A 21903-nucleotide genomic window follows, 5' to 3' on the forward strand; every position below is an offset into this window, starting at 1 on the left:
TGGTCCAGCTCTCACATTCGTACACGACTACTGGAAAGCTGAGCTACAGTAGTAGAGTTGATTAGCTGCGATAGAGACCATATGGCCCACAGATGTGAAAATATTTAGTGTGGGGCCGTTTTGCAGAAAAGTTCTCCAAGCTTTTTTAATATGTCAGGTATCCTAGGCCATTAGCTATTCTTTAAAAACGTGCTTTTAAGGACTTCATGGGGGTCAGGTGTATAGACTGAAGTCATATGTGGTTTCCCCTTATTTGTATTTCACAAGTTTGGTCCGTATGGAGACCTGCTTGGCTCCATCTCCAGAATGTGACCTAGACCCCCAAGCCCCACTCCGTCATCCCCTTGGACCTGGGCCAGATCTTACCCCTGACTGACCCCCACACTTCCTCTTAACCCTGAAGAGGGGTCTTCATGTAGTAGCCAGGACTATTTTGATGATATCTCCTTCCATTCAGAAAACAATTCATACGCAACATAAGGGCACCTCGAACGTGTGTTGGCCCTCCTTTCCATCGCCAGATCCAGGAAAAGTTTTAGGCCGCCTTGCCTACGTCAGCTTCCTGGAATGAAAACAGAAAGGGTCCAGTTTTTGACTTGTAGTAATTGTGAAATCACTGTTAGCTCACTGTGTTGAGAGATATAAAATCACAACTCATTTGCATAACATCTTATTCATATTTAGTTTCAAAATGCTGTTTTTCCTCTTCACCCTTCACGTCAATTTTATTAAAATGAGGGCCACTTTTTGGCCTTAACACATTTTCCAGAACAAGTTATTTTCTTTCCTGAGTTGTGATAGAGGACTAAAGTCACGGATATTGATCCAAGCTATAAACAGCTATTTCAGTCAATCACTTTTTCACTCTATATTTATCCCTCCCCCTCCCGTTTTATTGAGATATAATTACCATACTACTTCGTATAAGTTTCAGGTATATAAGGTAATTATTCAGTACACATACATATTACACAACAAAGTTAACACCCATTGCCATACAGTTGGACTTCCCTGGTGGCTCCGTGGTAAAGAATCTACCAGTCAAGCAGGAGACTCAGGTTCAGTGCCCTGGAGGAGGAAATGGCAACCCTCCCCAGTGCTCTTGCCTGGAGAATCCTACTAATAGGAGTCTGGCGGGCTGTGTTCACAGGGCCACAAGAGTCGGACACGATTTAGTGACTAAACAACAGCAACTACAAAACAGTTGCAGGTTGTTTTTAGTATTCATTCCTCACTTACTTGTTTGGCTGCACCAAGCCTTAGTTGTGGCACTGGAGATCTTTAGTTTCGGCACGTGAACTCTTAGTTGGGCATGTGGGATCTACTTCCCTGGAGGAAGTAGATCGAACCTGGGCCCCTTGCACTGGGAGCACAGAGTCTTAAACACTGGACTATCAGGGCAGTCCCCACTTACCGTTTTTTTTTTTTTTGATGACAAGAGTTTTTGAGGTTTACTCTCTTAGCAACTTTAAATATATAATATAGTGTGGTTAACTATAGTGACCATGCTGTATGTTACATCCCCAAGATCTGTTCACCTTATAACTGAAAGTTTGTAACTTTTGTCCACTTTGACCCAATTCCCTTCCCACAACCCCCATCTCTGGAGAATTGCATGGCTCCATCTTTGGCACACGAATACTTAGGATAGTAATTTTCTTAAAACTTTTTATTTTGTATTGGGGTATAGCTGATTAACAATATTGTGATAGTTTCAGCTGGACAGCGAAGGGACTCAGCCACACATATGCATGTATCCATTCTTCTCCAAACTCCCTTCCCATCCAGGCTGCCACATAACACTGAACAGAGATCCATGTGCTAGTATATTGCTTTTTGGAGAAATTTTTGCTAAGCTTATATTACGATAACACAGCCACTTAAGCTGTGAAGTTGCACACTCCAAAATAATTAAGAAATCTGTGATAAATGTGTTTTTAATGTGTTATTATTTTTTGCCCACCTCTTTAATTAGTGTTATTATTGTTTTTACCCACCCTGGCAATCAGGCAATTGCTGTGACATCTAAAAGCTTCCCAAACCAGCCTTGACTGATGTCATTTCAGTCATTCTTCCTCTCCTAGTGCTTTTCTATTCAAAATTTTAAAGTTGAGTCCACAGCCCTGGTCTGTGACAGATTACAGACATGTGACAGCTCCTCATTTGGAGGGATTTGTTGTTGTTGTTCAGTCGCCAAGTCATGTCCGACTCTTTGTGACCCCATGGACTGCGGCATGCCTGGCTTCCCTGTCCCTCACCATCTCCCGATGCTTGCTCAAACTCATGCCCTTTAAGTCAATGATGCCATCCAACCATCTCATCCTCTGTCGCCCCTTCTCCTCCTGCCTTCAGTCTTTCCCAGCATCAGGGTCTTTTCCAGTGAGTCAGTTCTTCATATCAGGTGGCCAAAGGATCGGAGCTTCAGCTTCAGCATCAGTCCTTCCAAGAATATTCAGGGTTTTCTTTAGGATGGACTGGCTTGATCTCCTTGAAGTCCAAGGGACTCTCAAGAGTCTTCTCCAGTTTGAAATCATCTTTTAGAGGGATAATTTCTAGCACAGCGCAGCACAGCACGTTTTAAAGAACTGTGCCTGTTTGGGGGCCTGTGGGCATGCATTCAGTGAAGCCTACCTTTCAGGCCGATGCCCCTAGAGGAGCCTCAGTTTTGCCCTTCGGGTTTATAATCCTGTGCCATCGCAGAGACCCCAGAAACAGCTATTTCTCATTGTTGGGGAGCCTCCCTGTGAACCCCTTCTGTGACAGCAGCTGCACTTGATGGGAGGAGAAGTGGACCCCCAGCTCACCCTGGAAGACATGTGGAAACATGGTGTCCCTGCTTGCACACCCATTGAGGCTGGTGTGAGAAGACATGTTGCTTCCTGGCCTCTGTTCCAGCCCCTGACACGGCCTATCCCTTGCTCTTTGATGACTTTGGACCGAGGCGGTGTGTACATTCTTATTGCTCCTGATGAACACAGAAGCTGGGTCAGGGGGGTTCTTCACCTCTCATGGGCCTCTCCAGCTTTCAGTACAGTGTAGGATTTCACTGTCATGTGTTAAGTCAAGTTTGATATAAAATTCACATTGGTTTTAAATAAGCAGATCAGAAAGCCGTCCCTGGCAGCATAAATCTGCTGTGAAAATGTATGATGAACTGTGTGTATGTTGTTGCCATGGTTTTGATGCTAAAAGTAGGTGCAGGTGAAGAAGCCAAGTCTCCTTTCCATTTTTAAACTGTGGACTTCCTCTGTACTCAAAATAGGAAAGACACATGAAACGTCAGGACGCATGGCACACGTGGAAAGGAAATCTGAACTTGGTTACAAACCTGGACGTTTTATGAGAGTAAGGAAAAAATAGCAGGTGGTCATGATTTTGTAAGAACGCGCTGGTGTGCAGATGGCTCACCTCCGAGGACACTGCTCGCCGCCAGTGGCACCCCCCGAGGGGCACATGCAGCGCCCCCACCTCACCCATGTCTGTGGAAATGGACATGCACGTGTGGAGCACAGGCTTTTGCTCCTGTGTCTGCTGACCTCTGACTTCTGAGTTCAGTCTCCATATCGTCCCTTGGCTGGTGCTTACAAGGTGGGAAGGAAGCAAGATGATGTTGAGGGGGTTCAGGTGCACTGTGGTTGATCCTAAGCCCAGCTGGAGAGTGAGGGCTGGAGTTGGATCAGTCAAGGGGGGAGCAAAGAGGTGGCCTCTCTAGGTCTCTTAAGGGGCTGGAGGAGGAGTCGTGGAAGAGGGCAGGGTGGGCAGAGTTGGCAGCTGAACAGTTTGCACAACAAAAAGTCCATCATATAGCTCTGGATTATGGCTTTCCTGGTGGCTCAAATGGTAAAAGAATCTGCCTGCAATGCAGAAGACCTAGGGTTGGATTCCGGGGTCATGAAGATTCCCTGGAGAAGGGAATGGCAACCCACTCCAGTATTCTTGCCTGGAGAATTCTGTGGACAGAAGAGCCTGACTGGCTACAGTCCATGGGGTCACAAAGAGTCAGACTTGACTGAGCGACTGACATACACACACATACACACTCTGAGTGCTCATGAGTCCGCTCTGATTGATATACATGAATAGGTGAGTCAGTGAGGGAAGGAGGAAAGGCAAGTCTTCCTTCCAGAAGAATTCTGAAGACTTGAAGTTGCTCCCCCTACGTTCAGGAGGTGAGCTGTGTCCCTTGGGCTCCACCATCCTCCCCCTGAATGTGGGTGGGACTTGGATTTGCTTTCCAAGACCAGAGTATGGAAAGGGAAAAGTGATAACTTTGCAATGGGGAAACCTGGCATACATGCTGTGTAATCTCAGTGATCAAGTGACTGTCACCGGGAGAAGTCATGTGGACATCAGGAACGCCCCGGTGTGATGGGAAGGGCCCTTCTCCTCCATCGTCATCTTGCCCCCAAATCCATAGTGAAAGTCACTCAGTCGTGTCCGACTCTCTGTGACCCCATGGACTATACAGTCCTTGGAATTCTCCAGGCCAGAATACTGGAGTGGGTAGCCTTTCCCTTCTCCAGGGGATTTTCCCAACCCAGGGATTGAACCCAGGTCTCCCGCATTGCAGGCGGATTCTTTACCAGCTGAGCCACCAGGGAAATCCATAACCTCAGTCGACTCATGAGACAAATATCAGAAAGATCCAAACTGAGGGCATCCTATAAAATTACCTGATAGCTACGAAGTAGCTGTCACAGCTGTCAAGGTAAAGGGACTTCCCTGATGGCTCAGTGGTCAAGACCCTGTGCTTCCACAGCAGGAGGCCCCGATTTGATCCCTAGTTGGGGAAGTTCCACATGCCATGCAGTGTTGTCATAAAAAAACAAAGACAAAAAACGTGTCTAGGTAGGAAACCAAGGGAAGAGGAGCAGCTCTCCTGGACCACAGAAGCTCAGAGGGTATCATGATTGAATGTACTGTGATGCCCCGATGGGATCCTGGAAGAGAAAAAGGACATTAGTGGAGGAAACTAAAAATAAAATCTGGTGATCATAGTCACCTACTGATGCTGGCATGTAGTTCTGACGGACGTGCCATGGTAACGTAAGATGTTAACCCACGGGAATCTAAGTGAGGGGGGTGGGCAGGCGCTCTGGGTACTATCTTCGCGGCTCTTCTGTAAATCTCAAATCATTCCCAAATGAAAACGTTATTAAAACAAAACACATTTGTTATGCTTATAGGAGTGAGGGGCTGGGTCCCGGGGGAAGCCCCTCATGGGGAATCATTGTAGAGGCTGGAGATCAGAGATGAACCCTGTCAGTTTTTTGGGGTTTTTTTTAAAGATTTTTTTTTTAATGTGGACCATTTTTTGAAAGTCTTTATTGAATTCCTTACAGTATTGCTTCTGTTTTATGTTTTGCTATTTGGGCCATGAAGCATGTGGAATCTTAGCTCCCCAGCCTGGGATGGAATCCACACCCCCAGCCTTGTAAGGCGAAGTCTTAACCCCTGGATGACCGGGGAAGTCCCTACCCTGTCAGTCTCAATGGACCCAGTTTCTCTGCTAAGGCTTCCTTCAGGTTCACCTTTTGGATTTGTTTCACTGGGTTTTTAAAATGCATTGCTTTTTGCCAGTCATTGAGAGGGCTTTACTCATGCCTGCTAGAAACGAACTCACTCAGGGCTGCCTTATCTGGAACCTTGAGGTGGCCTGAAGGAGAGATACTGCGTTTCTGAGAGGCCAGGTTTATTATCAGGAGGGCAGACAGTGGTTGAGGTGATAAGGAGATGCTGGTCCTATAGTATACTGGAGGGAGCCACCCTGCCACGAGAAGCAGATAGGGGTCTCTGCAGTGAAGGCTCTCTCTCTCTTTTAAAATTTATTTATTTAATTGGAGGCTAATTACTTTACAATATTGTGGTGGTTTTTGCCATACATTTACATGAATCAGCCATGGGTGTACATGTGTTCCCCATCCTGAACCTCCCTCCCACCTCCCTCCTCATCCCATCCCTCTGGGTCATCTCAGTGCACCAGCCCTGAGCACCCTGTCTCATGCATCGAACCTAGACTGGTGATCTATTAGAAGGCTCTCTTTACTGATGAAGACCAGAAAGAGACAAAGGTCTGTCTAGTCAAAGATGTCATTTTTCCAGTAGTCATGTACAGATGTGAGAGTTGGACCATAAGGAAGGCTGAATGCCAAGGAATTGATGCTTTCAAACTGTGGTGTTGGAGAAGACTCTTGAGACAGTAATGAGATCAAGCCAGTCCATCCTAAAAGAAGTCAGCCCTGAATATTCTTTGGAAGGACTGATGCTGAAGCTGAGGCTCCAATACTTTGGCCACCTGATTCGAAGAACTGACTCACTGAAAAAGACCCTGATGCTGGGAAAGATTGAAGGCAGGAGGAGAAGGGGACGACAGAGGATGAGATGGTTAGTTGGCATCACCGACTAAAAGGACATGAGTTTGAGCAAACTCCGCGTAATAGCGAAGGACAGGGAGCCCTGGCGGACTGCAGTTCATGGGGCTGCAGAGTCAGACGAGACTGAATGACTGAACAACAAGACCAGCAGATACCCAGCTTTTCTTGTAGCAAACATTTCTAAAGGGACTGATTCATCTCCAGAAATGCCTGGAGGCCATCGGATGCTAGCCAGGCCTGGAGAACATTCCCAGAAATGCAGTTACCTGGAGGGGAGGTTCTTTCAGTGTCTGAGATCTCTCAGCCCTCCCCAAGGCCAGGGCAGCAGGTGGAACTCATCCAGCCAAGGCCACAAGGGTGTCAGTTGATTCGTGGTGAAATGGGACTTGAAAGGGATTCTCTGGTCCCTGGCCCATACCCTCAAAGCTAATAATGATTAACTAGTACAAGGCTATGGAGCTGGATAGTCTCCATTTCAGTTTGGCTTCTCCACCAAATACTGGGTAAATGTACAACCAAGAAGCATCTTATCAGGTGCTATTAAAGGAATGAAAACTACTTTTTAACACTGACTTCGCAACATGTGATAAGGAAGATTAACAGATGAAAGTGTTACATAATCCTTGGTTAAACATAGGTTGTAATTACCCTCTGTTTTTCATTGTGTTTTTTTTATTAATTAATTAATTTTTAATTTGAGGAGATGCAGATGTAGAGAACAGACTTGTGGACACAGTGAAAGGAGAGAATGGGACAAATTGAGAAAGGAGCGTGGAAATGGATATGTTCAGTTCAGATGCTCAGTAGTGTCTGACTCTTTGCGACCCCATGGAGTGCAGCACGCCAGGCTTTCCTGTCCATCACCAACTCCTGAAGCTTGCTCAAACTCATGTCCATTGAGTCGGTGATGCCATCCAACCATCTCATCCTCTGTTGTCTCCTTCTTCTGCCTTCAATCTTTCCCAGCATCAGGGTCTTTTCCCATGAGTCAGTTCTTCGCATCAGGTGACCAAAGTATTGGAGCTTCAGCTTCAGCATCAGTCCTTCCAGTGAATGTTAAGGACTGATTTCCTTTAGGATTGATTTTTTTGATCTCCTTGCTGTCCCAGGGACTCTCAAAAGTCTTCTCCAGCACCACAGTTTAAAAGTATCAGTTCTCCAGTGCTCAGCTTTCTTTACAGTCCAACTCTCATCCATACATGACTACTGGAAAAGCCACAGCTTTGACTATATGGACCTTTGTTGGCAAGGTAATGTCTCTGCTTTCTAATATGCTCATTACCATATGTAAAATGGATAGCCAGTGGGAATTTGCTGTATGACCCAGGGAGCTCAACCTGGTGCTCTCTACAATGTATTTTTAAGTGCAAGAGATAAGTTTTGGCTTAAGCTGTGTGCCACTCTTGTTTGAGTCACTCCAGGCTTTACCATCTACAAAGACCTCTGTCTCTACGATTTGTGGCTTTAGAAATTTTCCATTTCCTTATGTTTACTAAGAGCAGTAAGACCTGCCAGAGTTCTTTCTCTCCTACGGCTATTTGTCCTAACTTTCTTGGAACCAAAGATTCTCTGTCAAGGAGTTTTAACCCCTGAAATACACATAGAGCCTGAGAAAGGAGCTTTCAATAAGCATGCAAGATTATTCAGAAACAGGATTGTTATTCTTCAGGATTATTCTATGAAGGGAAGCTTGAACCAATAGTGACATTGCAAGCCTTGGGAATTTGATTTCTACCATGTCTGTACTGCTGGAGTTTTATACAATTGGGAGGGGAGGAGTTTGAAAAGGATGGGAGGGGGAAGAGAGAAAGAAATGACCCCTCTTATAGAGAAGAGCATCAACAATGTTCTAAAGAAGGCATGAGGAAGTAAGTGGGAATGAAACCAGTCACCACTGACAACAGGTCCTTGGAGAAGCACGAATAGGACTTCGGAGAGACCCTGTTAAGTGCATTGAAATGGGTCTCAGTAAATGATACACCAGTAGTCATGTATGGATGTGAGAGTTGGACTATAAAGAAAGCTGAGCGCCAAAGAATTGATGCTTTTGAACTGTGGTGTTGGAGAAGACTCTTGAGAGTCCCTTGGACTGCAAGGAGATCTAACCAGTCCATCCTAAAGGAGGTCAGTCCTGGGTGTTCATTGGAAGGACTGATGTTGAAGCTGAAACTCCAGTACATTGGCCACCTGACACGAAGAGCTGACTCATTTGCAAAGACCCTGATGCTGGGAAAGATAGAGGGCAGGAGGAGAAGGGGACAACAGAGGATGAGATGGTTGGATGGCATCACCAACTCAATGGACATGAGTTTGGGTGGACTCCAGGAGTTGGTGATGGACAGGGAGGCCTGGCGGGCTGCAGTCCATGGGGTCACAAAGAGTCAGACATGACTGAGTGACTAAACTGAACTGAACTGAGATGACACACAGACACACAACCCAGGCCAGTGAGACAGGGTGATGTGACTCACGAGGTCCCAGCACCTGGCTGGTTTCCCAGAGTCCTCTTTTCCTCGCTCTTCCTTAAGCAGTTGCCAGGCAGCCTCTTCTTCCTCTCTAGGTATCCTGAGGCTACTCCTGTCCCCCGAATTCACCGTCCCTTTCCTGCTGTTCCCCAACTGCCATCACCCCACCGTGAATTCGCCAAATGAATCCGCAAATGGTTACTTGTGTTGTTTACACTTTCCTTCATAGGTTCAAATGGTCATTCACTCCTAAATATCACAATTTAAAATTTAACAACACATAATGAACTTTTATTAAGAAACACATAAGCCAAACCTATGGTTTTTCTAGCAGTCATGTATGGATGTGGGAGCTGGACGATAAAGATTCTGGCTAAGCACCGAAGAATTGATGCTTTTGAATTGTGGTGCTGGAGGAGATCAAACCAGACTGCAGGGCGATCAAACCAGTCAATCCTAAAGGAAATCAACCCTGGACATTCATTGGAAGGACTGATGCTGAAGCTGAAGCTTTGGCCACCTAATGCAAAGAGCTGACTCATTGGAAGAGACCCTGATGCTGGGAAAGACTGAAGGCAAAAGAAGGGGATGACAGAGAATGAGATGGTTGGATGGCATCATTGACTCAATCGACATGAGTCTGAGCAAACTTCTGGAGAGAGTGAAGGACAAGAGTGCCTGGCATGCTGCAGTCCATGGGGTGGCAAAGACTCGGACACGACTTCGTGAGTGAGCAACAACAAGAAGAAGCAAGGACCTACTTACTGTACAGCACAGCAAACTATATTCAGAGTCTGTAATAACCTCTAATGCAAAAGAATCTGGACAAGAACGTCATATATATGTATATACACATATGTGTATATATGTATTGTATGTATATATATAACTGAATCACTTTGCCATACATCTGAAACTAACACAACATGGTAAATCAAATATACATCAATAAAAAGATTTTGATTTAAACTTCAGAGCATCAGATACAGCCCCACAGAGATCAGCATGAACAAGATGCACTGGCATAGGACCCACCTCTTGGGGGCTCTTGGGTCTTTCACTGTGCTTCCTCCCTCCTCCCTACCCCAAAACTTCTCTCTACTCCTTCACCCCCTTTTCCCTTCAGCCATTTGCTGATTCTTCTCCCGTAGTTTGATCCTTCCACTCCTGCGTGCTGGCTCCTCCTTTGTCCCTGGGGTAGCTGCATCCACAAATGTCCAAACCACAGTTTCCAGACAGCTTCGCTCCATCAGTATCTTTTTTAGGAAAGGACGCAGTTCAATCCTCGATGCCAAGTCACACGATGCATGTGGTATGGACCAGACTGGAAAGGTGTGAGAGGCATTCCCTAGCTAAACTGAATGATCTGTGGCACAGACTTGGCTCCAGTTGAGGGGCATCCCTGTTGAGACAGTAACAAATTACGCAGTAATGAAAACAAGAATCGAGCACAAATTAGCAGCATGGAAGTTCTGACAAGTAAGAATATGGTAACAATTTGGGTCATCCTACAACTGATGACCTAAACAGGGACACTGATGAGAGTGCAAGGGGTCTGTTACTGATTATACCAGGACAAGAGGTGAAAATGAAGACTGTCCCAGGCTGGAAATAGGATGATTACAGTGGTACCTCCAGCGAAAGGAAGGAGGAGGTTGACCAGAAAGCTGGAGGACAGGACCTCAGAAGCTCCATGTGTTGGTTACAGAGTACTAGCTATGTTTGGATGAGAAGAAATTTGAGGAAAATGCTTCATAACTCTAAGCATTAAAAAAAAATAAAATGGATAACTGAGTTGTTTTGTTGTTCAATCGCTAAGTTGTGTCTGACCCTGTGACCCCCATGGACTATAGCATACCAGGTTCCTCTGTTCTCCACTGTCTCCCTGAGTTTGCTCAGATTCATGTCCATTGAGTGGGTGATGCTATCTAACCATCTCATCCTCTGTCATGACCTTCTCCTTTTGCCTTCAGTCTTTCCCAGCATCGGGGTCCTTTCCAATGAGTTGACTCTTCACATCAGGTGGCCAAAGTATTAGAGCTTCAGCTTCAGCATCAGTCCTTCCAGTGAATATTCACAGTTGATTTTCTTTAGGATTGACTGGTTTGATCTCCTTGCTGTCCGAGGGCCTCTCAGGAGTCTTCTCCAACACCATAGGTTGAAAGCATCATTTGTTTCTGCTCTCAGCCTTCTTTAACCAGTCACCTGTGTTGATTCTGTCCTAATTATTATAAGAAGCAACTGAGAAAAAAAGATTCCCACTTTCTCTTCCTGGCTGTCCAGATGATCCTGGTCACAGTTTTCCATCTGTATCTCATGCAACTCTGGATTTCCAAGGATTCAATTCAGGGGCTGCCTTTGTGCAGAATCGAGTCAGCCTCTCAGTGCCCTGCTCCCAATTAATCCTGAATCACTCTTTTGGGTTGTTTTGTCTTTTATATACAAAGCTTTGTCATAACAGCATTTAGGGAAAATAAGAGTTTTTTTCACTTGGGAAGCCACGGATCTAGGACAAGTCTCAGTATGACTCCACCAACCAGAAAGCAAGAGACAGGTACCATCTCTCAGTGTAAGATGTTATGACTGTTCATCAGATTATCACTACTGAATGACATTAATCACATGGTATACGTGTATAGTCATTTGAGCCTTTTATTTCTTTTTAAGAGGAGAAAGATGTCCTTTTCCATTTTGTTCCAGAAATACATTGGCTTTGATACTAATTGACATCCTTAATCCACTTTTGCAAAGTGCATAATGTATACGCTGACTTCTCATGGGAAACAATTTCTGTGTTGGCGACACCACCTTCTTCTATGAAGAATATGCATTGAAAGTCTTTGGTGGGATTGCCAGGTGGTGCTAGTGGTAAAGAATCCGCCTGCCAATACAGGAGACGTGAGAGACACAGGTTTGATCCCTGGGTCGGGAGAGGAGGGCGTGGCAAACCCACTCCAGTGTTCTTGCCTGGAGGATCCCATGGACAGAGGAGCCTGGCAGGTTACTGGGCTATAGTCCATGGGATCACAAAGAGTTGGACACAACTGAAGCGACTTAACACACACTCATGAAGAAGGTGGAGAAGGGGAATTCTTATCCTCTCAAGTCAGTGGGTGGAGGGAGGGCTTGCTTCTGTTTTCTTTCTCTCGTTCTTTCAGTCAACACGAATCTTTTTCTGAACAGTCAGCTGCTTGTAGATGGGAATTCTTTCTGATCTGGCTTGTGGGAAAAGTCCTGAAGGCCTTGTTTCTCAAGTGAAAGAATATAGATTTTTTTTTCCTTTAGTGACAGGAAACCACAGAAATTTTTTTCCCTTCCACTTAAAAGTAACTGTTTTTTCTTTTTCCTACTTTAAGAACATTTTCTTATCAGATGAACCATTTGTATTTGTTGCCGAAAAATGGAAAAACAGGCAAAAAGAATACAAGTTAAAACATTTATTATTTTCTAAAGCTGGAAAAAAAACCCCACAATTAATAGCTCAGTATAGACAATGGCACCCCACTCCAGTACTCTTGCCTGGAAAATCCCCTGGACGGAGGAGCCTGGTGGGCTGTAGTCCATGGGGTTGCTAGGAGTCAGACACGACTGAGCAAATTCAGTTTCACTTTTCACTTTCATGCACTGGAGAAGGCAATGGCAACCCACTCCAGTGTTCTTGCCTGGAGAATCCCAGGGACGGGGGAGCCTGGTGGGCTGCCGTCTATGGGGTCGCACATCCGGCATACCCTGATCTTCAGAACTCTGCTTATGATTGTTTTCTTCCAAGGTCAACAGTATTTGAGTCATGTATTTGAGTAACTGCAACAACTTACTCTTAGCCTTTGAAGTCTAAAACTTTAGGTCTTGTGTGGAATACTGAAGGATTGTCTTGAGTTGCAACATGCCTGTATCACAACATAGCTAATACCCCTCAAAGAAAGTAGACAATATTTGCTTCCACTCTTCATTATACTCTAGAAATTACTTCAGAGACTTGTGAACGTTAAGTGTACATTGAATATAGAGATATTGCTGGGATTAGCTATGACTAATCCTGTGACAATGGAACACATATTTTAAAAAGTGTACCATTTTACATATATACAGTGGAATATTACTCAGCTATTTAAAAACTTCATTTGAATCAGTTCTAATGAGGTGGATGAAACTTGAGCCTATTATATAGAATGAAGTAAGTCAGAAAAGAAGAGCACCAATACAGTATATTAATGCATATATATGGAATTTAGAAAGACAGTAACGACGACCCTGTATGTGAGACAGCAAAAGAAACGCAGATATGAAGAACAGACTTTTGGACTCTGTGGGAGAACGCGAGGGTGGGGTGATTTGAGAGAATAGCAGTGAAACATGTATATTACCATATGTGAAATAGATCACCAGTCCAAGTTCGATGCATGAAACAGGGCGCTCAAAGCCAGTGCACTGGGACAACCCAGAGGGATGGGATGGGGAGGGAGGTGGGAAAGGGGTTTGGGATGGGGGACACATGTACACACGTGGCTAACTCATGTCAATGTATGGCAGAGACCACCACAATATTGTGGGGTAATTAGCCTCCAATTAGAATAAATTAATTAATTTTAAAAATAAATAAATACTAAAAAAAGTGTACCATTTTGTTTTTATTTTTAAAATTAATTTGTATTGGACTATAGTTGGTTTACAATGTTATGTTAGTTTCAGGTGTACAGCAAGGTGAATCAGTTACACATGTATCCACTCTTTTTTAGATTATTTTCCTGTAGAGGTCATTACAAAGCATTGAGTTGCGTTCCCTGTGCTATGCAGTGGGTTATTAGTTATCTATTTCACGTATAGCAGTGTGTATATCAGGCTTCCCAGGTGGTGCTCATGGTAAAGAACCTGCCTGCCAACGCCGGAGACGAAAGAGACGTGGGTTTGATTCCTGGGTCGGGAAGATCCCCTGGAGGAGGGCACAGCAACCCGCTTCAGTATTCTTGCCTGGAGAATCCTATGGACAGAGGAGCCTGGCGGCCTACAGTCCATAGTCTCACAGAGTCAGGCACACCTGAAGTGACCGGGCACGCACGCACGTGTGCTCACAGTGTGTATGTGTCAGTCCTGAGCGCCCCGTTTATCCCTTCCCCCTTCCCCTTGGGTAACTATAGCTTGTTTTCTACATCTGTGACTATTTCTGTTTTGTGAATAAGTTCATTCATACAATTTTTTAGATTTTTGTATATAAGTGAGATCATATGATACTTGTCTCTCTGACGTACTTCGCTCACTGTGACAATCTTTAGGTCCATCCATCTTGCTGCAAATGGCATTATTTCATTATTTTGTATGGCTGAGTAATACTCCATTGTATGTATGTACCACATCTACTTTACTCATTCATCTGTAGATGACATTGAGGTCATGTCCTAAAAGTGGTTGTTCACATGGCTATTGTAAATAGGGCTGCAGTGAACACTGGGTGCATTCATCTAAGGAAAATATATTGTTTCTTAATAATTAGATCTTACTTATGGCTTTACTTTGCCAACCAGGAAAAGAAATGGTTTCAAGATTCTGTGCAAAGCTTTCAGGTTACATTTCTAAAGGGATCTCAGTGTTTTGCCCAGCTCTTTTGAAAGCAGGATTAAGTAATTTTTGTCCTGCTCTTAAAAGTTGTAGTGAATGAGGGTACCTGGTGATTGATGACCTGTGTATGATAATGGGGGCTTCCCAGGTGGCGCTGGTGGTAAAGAACCCACCTGCCAATGCAGGAGATGTAAGAGACATGGGTTCCTTTCCGGGGTCACGAAGATCCCCTGGAGGAAGGTATAGCAACCCACTCCAGTATTCTTGCCTGGAGAATCCCATGGACAGAGCAGCCTGGCAGGCTACAGTCCATGAGGTAGGTCACAAAGAGTCAGACACGACTGAAGCGACTTGGCATGCTCACATTCACGTGATGAGGGGCCAAGCTATCAAAACATCTCAGGCCAACAGCTCAGCCACATCCCAGTGTCAGGCTGCTCCCGGATGACAGAGGGAGGTCCCTCTGAAGAAACCTTGTTGCCCAAAGGAACTCACAGGCTCTTGTTTGCTTACTTCTGAGTTAAGAAATCTAGATGACCCAAAGGAAGATTTTCTTGCAAAACAATAGCGCTCCAAACACAACTGTTTATCAGTATCTCCCCCTCACCCACACCCCCAACCCTTTTGTGTGTGTGTGTGTGTGTGTGTGTGTGTGAGAAGTGATCTTTTTGCTGAGTGGCTAAGTGTTTCCAGAACAAACAAGCCTCTGGGCTCTTGCAGTCCTGCCCATCTGCTCTCCGCCCTCCAGCCCCTCCTGCGAGTTGGAGATCTGATAGCCCAGGCTGAAGTTTGAAGCTCCCGGTGGCCACGCCGCCCTTCGGAGGGGTGCCTTGTCAATGCCAGGAAAAAAAACAGGAAAGAGAAAGGGTAGGCTGGCTTCGGTGAAGTCATCCCAGTAAAGGTTAATAGCTGGGCGGTGACACCTCCTCACAGGACTGGAGCGAAAATGCTGGGCAGCCAGGCAGCGCTTTGCTCCCAGCTGCCTGTCACGGTCCCGGGAGTAAGAGGTGACCTGTTTATATTTAGAAGGGGACAGTCCTAATAACCCGGCTCCCAGCTTCATTCAAGGCAGGCCGGCGCTTCGGAAGTTTGTAAACACCTACTTTCTGAGTAGGGGAGGAGTGCTTTTCTCCAAAAAGGAAAGAACTTCACTACTGGGTTTTTTCCCCCTCCTGATAATCATCAGTGCGGAGAAGAAACTGCTATAGCACAGAAGGGCTGCAGCTTTCTCCACTTGGTTATTATTTTTTTAAAGGGCAGAAATGCCTGAAGGTGAAGACTTTGGACCAGGCAAAAGGTAATAATGATCTGTATTTACTTTTTCCTTGAGTCTATTTCCTTTGCCAGTTATCTTTTTTTAAAAAAATTATGACTAATTTAAAAGGTAGTTGAAATTAAAATTTAAAAAGGAGTGCAAACCCTTTAGTTCCAGGGAAGGGAATTTTCTTTAGCACGAGGAGAGAAACCTAAAATTAAGAGATATACCCTTAGAAACATATGCCAATAAGCACTTTTCTTGAACGAGGAAGGGACAGCCTGAAATTATAAAAAAGTGCTTCGACCTACACCCCGTAAAGTATACTTGGGGTTTTTTGATGTTTCATTTTTAACTTTAGGTGGTAGTTGTTAGAAATTTAAGCTAGTGAGCATTTTAGTTGTTAGAAATTTAAGCTAGTGAACATTTTGCAAAAACACTTGGATTTTAAAGACTTGTTGAACATTTCTAAAAGTTAACTATTAGACCAATATACCCATTTTTATATTAAACACTTTTTTTTTAAACTTCAGTTCTTGTCTTTGAAAATATGATCCCTGGGGCCCCCATATGCAGTACATTAACCAAATACTTTATTAATACCTGGCTCTAAGAAGGGGTATAGGGATGGGAAAGGAAGCAGGCAGTTATTCCTATTAATATGAACATAACTTATGTCCATACTGAAAGTTTCCACTTCTAGCCCCACTGCACTGTTCACAAAATCTGTGTGAATTGGTGTCGTTGGAATTCTGATTCAGGTCATTGAAATTCATATGTGAAAAAGTAGAAAGAAACTTGTTTTAAAAAAGGACAAGAGATTATTGCCAGTCGTCAAAGAAAGTGGAAACTGGTGAATCTCTAGGAATAAGAATAACACAGTATTTTTTTTATCATTGTATGAGCATCCCTTTTCAGCCATAGTTGTATGATTGTGTGTGTGTGTGTGTGTGTGTGTGTACTATAATGTAGCTATAATCATGTCCTTAAAAGCTACTTTTGTCTTTAGTTTTCATTTTCTTCCAGATTCCTTCCCAGTCCCTAAGAGGGGACATGAAATTCACATTTAATTGCCTATTAAAAGAGATTTCTATATAAAATGAGACATCAAATCAAGTGCTTGAAGATGACAATTATACAGGTGCCTAGACTTAGGACACAGACTAATTGATTAAATAGTTAAGAAAATATTTCCAGAGACATTTAAATGTCAGTTTTGGTTTGAGATGATGGGTGATCTACCAGGATTGTATGTGTCCCCCTTATGACATTTTAATATTTCTGAACGCAGGACTTTCCCTTTTTTACTTTACATCATGGCATTCCTAACGACTCTGCATAAATTTTTGCATAGAACAGGCATTTTTAATGAATACTTGTGAATGGAATGTATTTATAAACCATTTGAACACTGGCAAGAAGTATCTAGGGGGCCTGATCATTTCAGAGACTGAAGGGAGAGTCTTGGCAGAAATGTAATAAAGTTTGCCTTAATGAAATGTTACATTCCCACAATTAAATTAAATCATAATTAATTGTGGCTAATTATAAATACTTTGAACTTGCAGTTTATGATATAAACTAAACAAACTTAAGTTTTTTTCTGAGAGTGTGTTACTGGTTACAGGGTAAACAGGCAAGAAGGGGAACCCTGAATACACAGTGCATGTATATCTATTAATAATAATTATTCCCAAAGACCAATAACTTGTGGAAAGTAGAAAACACCCTCACACTGCTCTGAAGTCGTGTACCCCTGCCTCTCCTTGTTTATTCTGCTGACATACTCTCAGCAGTTGGTGGTTTCTATAGAATATACTTTGCTTTGCCTCATATGGTTTGGTTCCACCGTATCTGTGCAAGAGAGTTAGAAAGGGCACCCCAGACAGAGGGGATGTTTAGAGCCCGGCAAGAAGTAAAATATTACACGAGAGGGAATTTTACTCTTGCTAAATTTGAGATGGAATGTCATTGGACATGCCCTTTGGTGTCACTCCTGAAAGAGATGACTATTGTAAGTCTTGAATCTGCTGATAAAATGTGCTGTTGGAGCTTGATTGTGGTAGGTTCTGGGTGAGTCCCACATTTAGGGCTCCTTCGTGTTACTTTAGTCCCATTTTGGAATTTGCTGAATGGTTCTGTAGCTGGCAGTGAGGCAACCCTGAATTCCATCAGTGGAAAGCAAGCGAGGGGAGACTTCGTGAGGGTATCCGGATGCACACTTAGGGCACCGCACGGGCGGACTGCTGTGTGGCTGTGGTCCAGCGGGCCCGACGCGCCATCAAACATTCACCAGTGGATTTCACATGATCACAGCCACCGGTGGGCTGGGGAGGCAGGGGAGAGACCCTCCTCCTGGCCATTTATCTCGCTGCGTCGCCAGTCATAAGCCCTCTTGGTAAAAACCTCCAAAGACTCCACGCCAGTTTCAAGGTCAGGAGATGAGGGGAGAGGGTGTGAGAGAAGGCCATTCCGATGCTGGGTGGGGAAGGCAGAAAGCCAGGCGTCAGTGCCAAAGGAGAAGGAAGGGAGGGCCACAGCTGGGGAGGTGCACTGGATCAAGAAATGCCAGGAGAGTCCTCCTTGCTCCAGGCGCTGGGCACTTCGTGGTCCCTTATCCTACCTCTCACCTCATTTGGGGCCCCACCTGGAGGTAGCAGGTGGGCCCTGGGGTGTCTTCAATAGCCCAGTGAGGTGTGTGTGTGGGGAGGGGATGTGTGTGGACGGGAGAACCAGTTTTCTGTTTTTCTGTTCCAACTGCCTCGAAGGGTGTGGACCCCAGGCCACCCAGACTGAGTTCCGAGTGTGTTTTATCACAGAAGCCCTTCCACAAGAGATCATTCTGTCCACACGTCCCCTGGTTCACTTGGGGCATGTTTAATCAAGCTGCATCTAATCTGGTGGCCGTGCGCCAGGTATGATGGTTTGAGCCTCTGCTTTCATGGAGCACACAGTCTGAATGGGGGTGAGACTTCACACGTTAAAAAAATCAGTAAAACAAAATACTTCTGATAATAAGGGTTAGAATAAAATATAAGAATGGTCCTATGGGAGATGACCTGGTGGGCGTGTGGGATGAGAGAGTCTTTAAGCAGGCCTGTCTGACAAAGTGCCCTTTTGGGGCTGAGATGTGAAGGGGTGGTCACGTTGGGGTGTCAGGTCCCCAGGAAGGAGACCCAGCTCGGGTCAAGATCCTGAGTGTGTGTGTGCTCAGTTGCTAAGTCATGGCTGACTCTTTGCAACCTGACAGACTGCAGCAGGCCAGGCTCCTCTGTCCCTGGGATTTCCCAGGCAAGAAAACTGGAGTGGGTTGCCATTTCCTCCTCCAGAGGACCTTCCTGACCCAGGGATTGAACCTGCATCTCCTGCATCGGCAGGTGAATTCTTTACCACTGAGCCTCCTGGGAAGCCCGACACCCGTTAGAAGCAGACAGATGGGAAAAGAGAGCAGTGACTAGGAGAGAGGGTTGGCCAAGTCCGCAGCACCTCCGAGGCCTCGGCAGGGGCTTGGATGGTCCTCAAGGGCATAAGAAGGTAGGGAAGGGTCTGAGGCAAGGGGCCGGGGGGCCTCCTAAATACTCGAGAGATGTCATGAGGTGATACGTGCTTTCATGAATTGATCTCAGGACCTTAACACGGTTTCTAATTTCTCATAGAAATATGGATTCTGAAGGTAAAAATGCTGATTTTAAGAACAAATCTGAGTTTATAAGTTGGAATGAGAAAAGCCTCACAAAGAAGTCTGACCAGTACCCCCTGCCCACCCCAACACACACACAGCTCAAGCTTTGTGTTGAGATGGGTTCCCTGAGCAGGTATATTTCAGCATTCTCAAGGCTGCCAAAGTCCTTGTGCTGCCTGCCATTTGGTTTTGAAATAAGTAGAGAGAGGTGAAGTTAAAAAATAAAGGTCACACAGCCATTAAGTGAAGGAGCTGCTGTGTGAAGGCAGGCAGCTGCCTCCTGAGTCTGTCCAGACACATGCATAGTTATATGGTGGTGACCCACAGCATGGGCTGGACACTTAGAAAGGCCAGTGTGGTCAGCACACTCGGAGAAAGGAGAAAGGTGGCTGGAGGTGGGAGGGGGAGGTGTATAGGATCCCCTCATTGGGCCTTGTAGTCAGTGGTGTGTTGGTAAACGTTCAACAACCTGCTCTCTGTTCTTTAGCATTTGTTGATTCCCGTGGTGTAAATATAACCACTGTGGTCAATTTCAAACCACCCCCATGCGGTCAGTGAAAGTGGGGTTCAAAGGAGATTGGAAAAACTGGTTCTTGCAAACCTGCAAGGGTCAGCCGCAGTGTACAAGTGGTGCGCGTGAAGTGAGTGAAAGTCCCTCAGTCGTGTCCGACTCCTTGCGATCCCTTGGACTACACAGTCCATGGACTTCTCCAGGCCTTTCCCTTCTCCAGGGGATCTTCCCAACCCAGGGATCGAACCCGGGTCTCCTGCATTGCAGGCAGATTCTTTACCAGCTGAATCACCAGGGGAGCCCAGAAATACTGGAGTGGGTAGCCTATTCCTTCTCCAGGGGATCTTCCCAACCCAGGAATGGAACCAGGGTCTCCTGCATTGCAGGCAGATTCTTTACTAACTGAGCTGTGAGGGAAGCCCAAGTCAGCCTTCCCTAGTAGTCAGTGGTGCAAAAGTCATTATTTAATTCTATTAAAAGCTGCTCCATCTTCATTTATATATCCTCAAGGCATATTAGACATTCAGGAAAGCTTTGTCAAAGGAATGAATGGTTTATTTTCCTTCCACCCTTTGATGCAGTCGTGGAAAATATCTCTCAGGCATAGACAATGTTTACCATTTTTGAAATCCTGCTTTGACCCAGCCGGGCTAATATTTAAAATTGATTAAGAGCTTGGAGAACAATGTGATCTGTCCTTGTTGCAAGAGAGTGTGTTTAATGGCCATATCTTTACTCACCAGTTAACAAACCGTTAACTTCCCAAACCCCCAGGGCTCCCCAGTAAGCTTCTGGTAGTCAAGCCCTGTTGAAGCTCATTTCTGTTTCATCAACACAGGGTAACTCATTCTCTGCAATCCTTAAAATGTGATGAAGGTGGCTTTGGTTTCCATTGCCAGAGGAGGGCTGTAGCTGTTGTATGGCGGACCACTGAGAGGCCTGTCCCCAGGCTGCTGCGAGAAGCTGTCCCCAACAGAGGGACTGTCCCCTCGTTCAGGCCACCCTTACTCCCAGCTTTTTGTCTCTTCATGGGCAAATCTGTGTCTGGAGCCACTCGGTGTCTCCTCACTGTAGAAATTGGATTCCCATAGAAGGCATGGGAGGGCACAGGCTCACCTGAGGACCAAAACTCATACACAAGGTTTTCCCACTGAAGATGTTATGACTATTCATTTGGGGAAACCAAAATCGTATTAGAGAAAAATGAATGTAAAAAAAGAATGTAAGAAAAGATCCATCATAATCTTACTACCCTAAAAAAAAAAAAAAGGGGATTGTTATATGATATTCTGTCTTTTCTAGTACTTCCTTGGACAGGTTTTCTTGGCAAAGTTACAATCATGTACTTTACACACAGTTTTGTATGTTGCTTCTTCCTCTTCTAAGCACCTCTCAATGGCATTAAAGATTTGGGGAACATTTTTTAATGCCTCAAAATACTCTCACCTTTGAATTGCTCCCATTTATTAATATTACTCTGTTGTTCAAGATTATTTTGTCATATATAAATGGGAGTAAGGTATACCACTTTAATTTTTCTCAGGGGAATGCTTAGATCCAGGGCTAAGAAGTCTGAGCTGCCCATTTCCTAAGGCCTGCTTCCAGAAACTGTCCAAGTATCATTCCCATTGTGTCCTGCTGGTCAAGCAGTCAATCCCAGTTTGAAGGGAGAGGACATGAACCCCATTTTTCCTTGGGAAGAATGTCAGTGAATTTGGGGGGGTTTATTTTAAAACTTGTAGACTGGGAAAACTTGTTTACTTACTAATGATTTTTATAAAATGTTATCAGTTGTCATTTGAAAGGATATCAATGGTAAAAATTACAGTCTGGCTCCCTCTTCAGCTTTAAAAAAAAAAAATGCAGGCTAGTGACATCTAAGGGAATGCTCCAGTGGTCTGGTCTCTTGGTGACTTTTTTATATAGAATAACTTCTTAGTTTGTTGATGCTCACATTTTTACACATAAACACTTAACTATTTTAACTCTTCTGTAGAATGCATACATGGTCTGTGCAATGATGCAAAGCTGTTTCCAGTTCTGGCTGCAAATCCCAATTTCAC

At 44.7% G+C, this 21903-nt stretch overlaps 1 protein-coding gene across 3 annotated transcripts in view; it reads left to right on the top strand.

The window, feature by feature from the left end:
- RETREG1 (reticulophagy regulator 1) overlaps window positions 1-21903 on the top strand; it is a 153098-nt gene that overhangs the window by 86947 nt on the left and 44248 nt on the right. Inside the window, exon 1 of one of the 3 annotated variants that reach the window (XM_070774828.1) lies at window positions 15078-15689. The exons of the other annotated variants lie outside the window; for them this stretch is intronic. Coding sequence (XP_070630929.1) covers window positions 15655-15689 — 35 coding nt within the window. The 5' untranslated portion in view covers window positions 15078-15654. Of the gene's footprint in view, window positions 1-15077; window positions 15690-21903 lie in introns of those variants that run through there. 3 annotated transcript variants of the gene reach the window in all.

Source organism: Bos indicus, chromosome 20 (genome assembly GCF_029378745.1).
Source record: "Bos indicus isolate NIAB-ARS_2022 breed Sahiwal x Tharparkar chromosome 20, NIAB-ARS_B.indTharparkar_mat_pri_1.0, whole genome shotgun sequence".
NCBI classification, from domain to species: Eukaryota; Metazoa; Chordata; class Mammalia; order Artiodactyla; family Bovidae; genus Bos; species Bos indicus.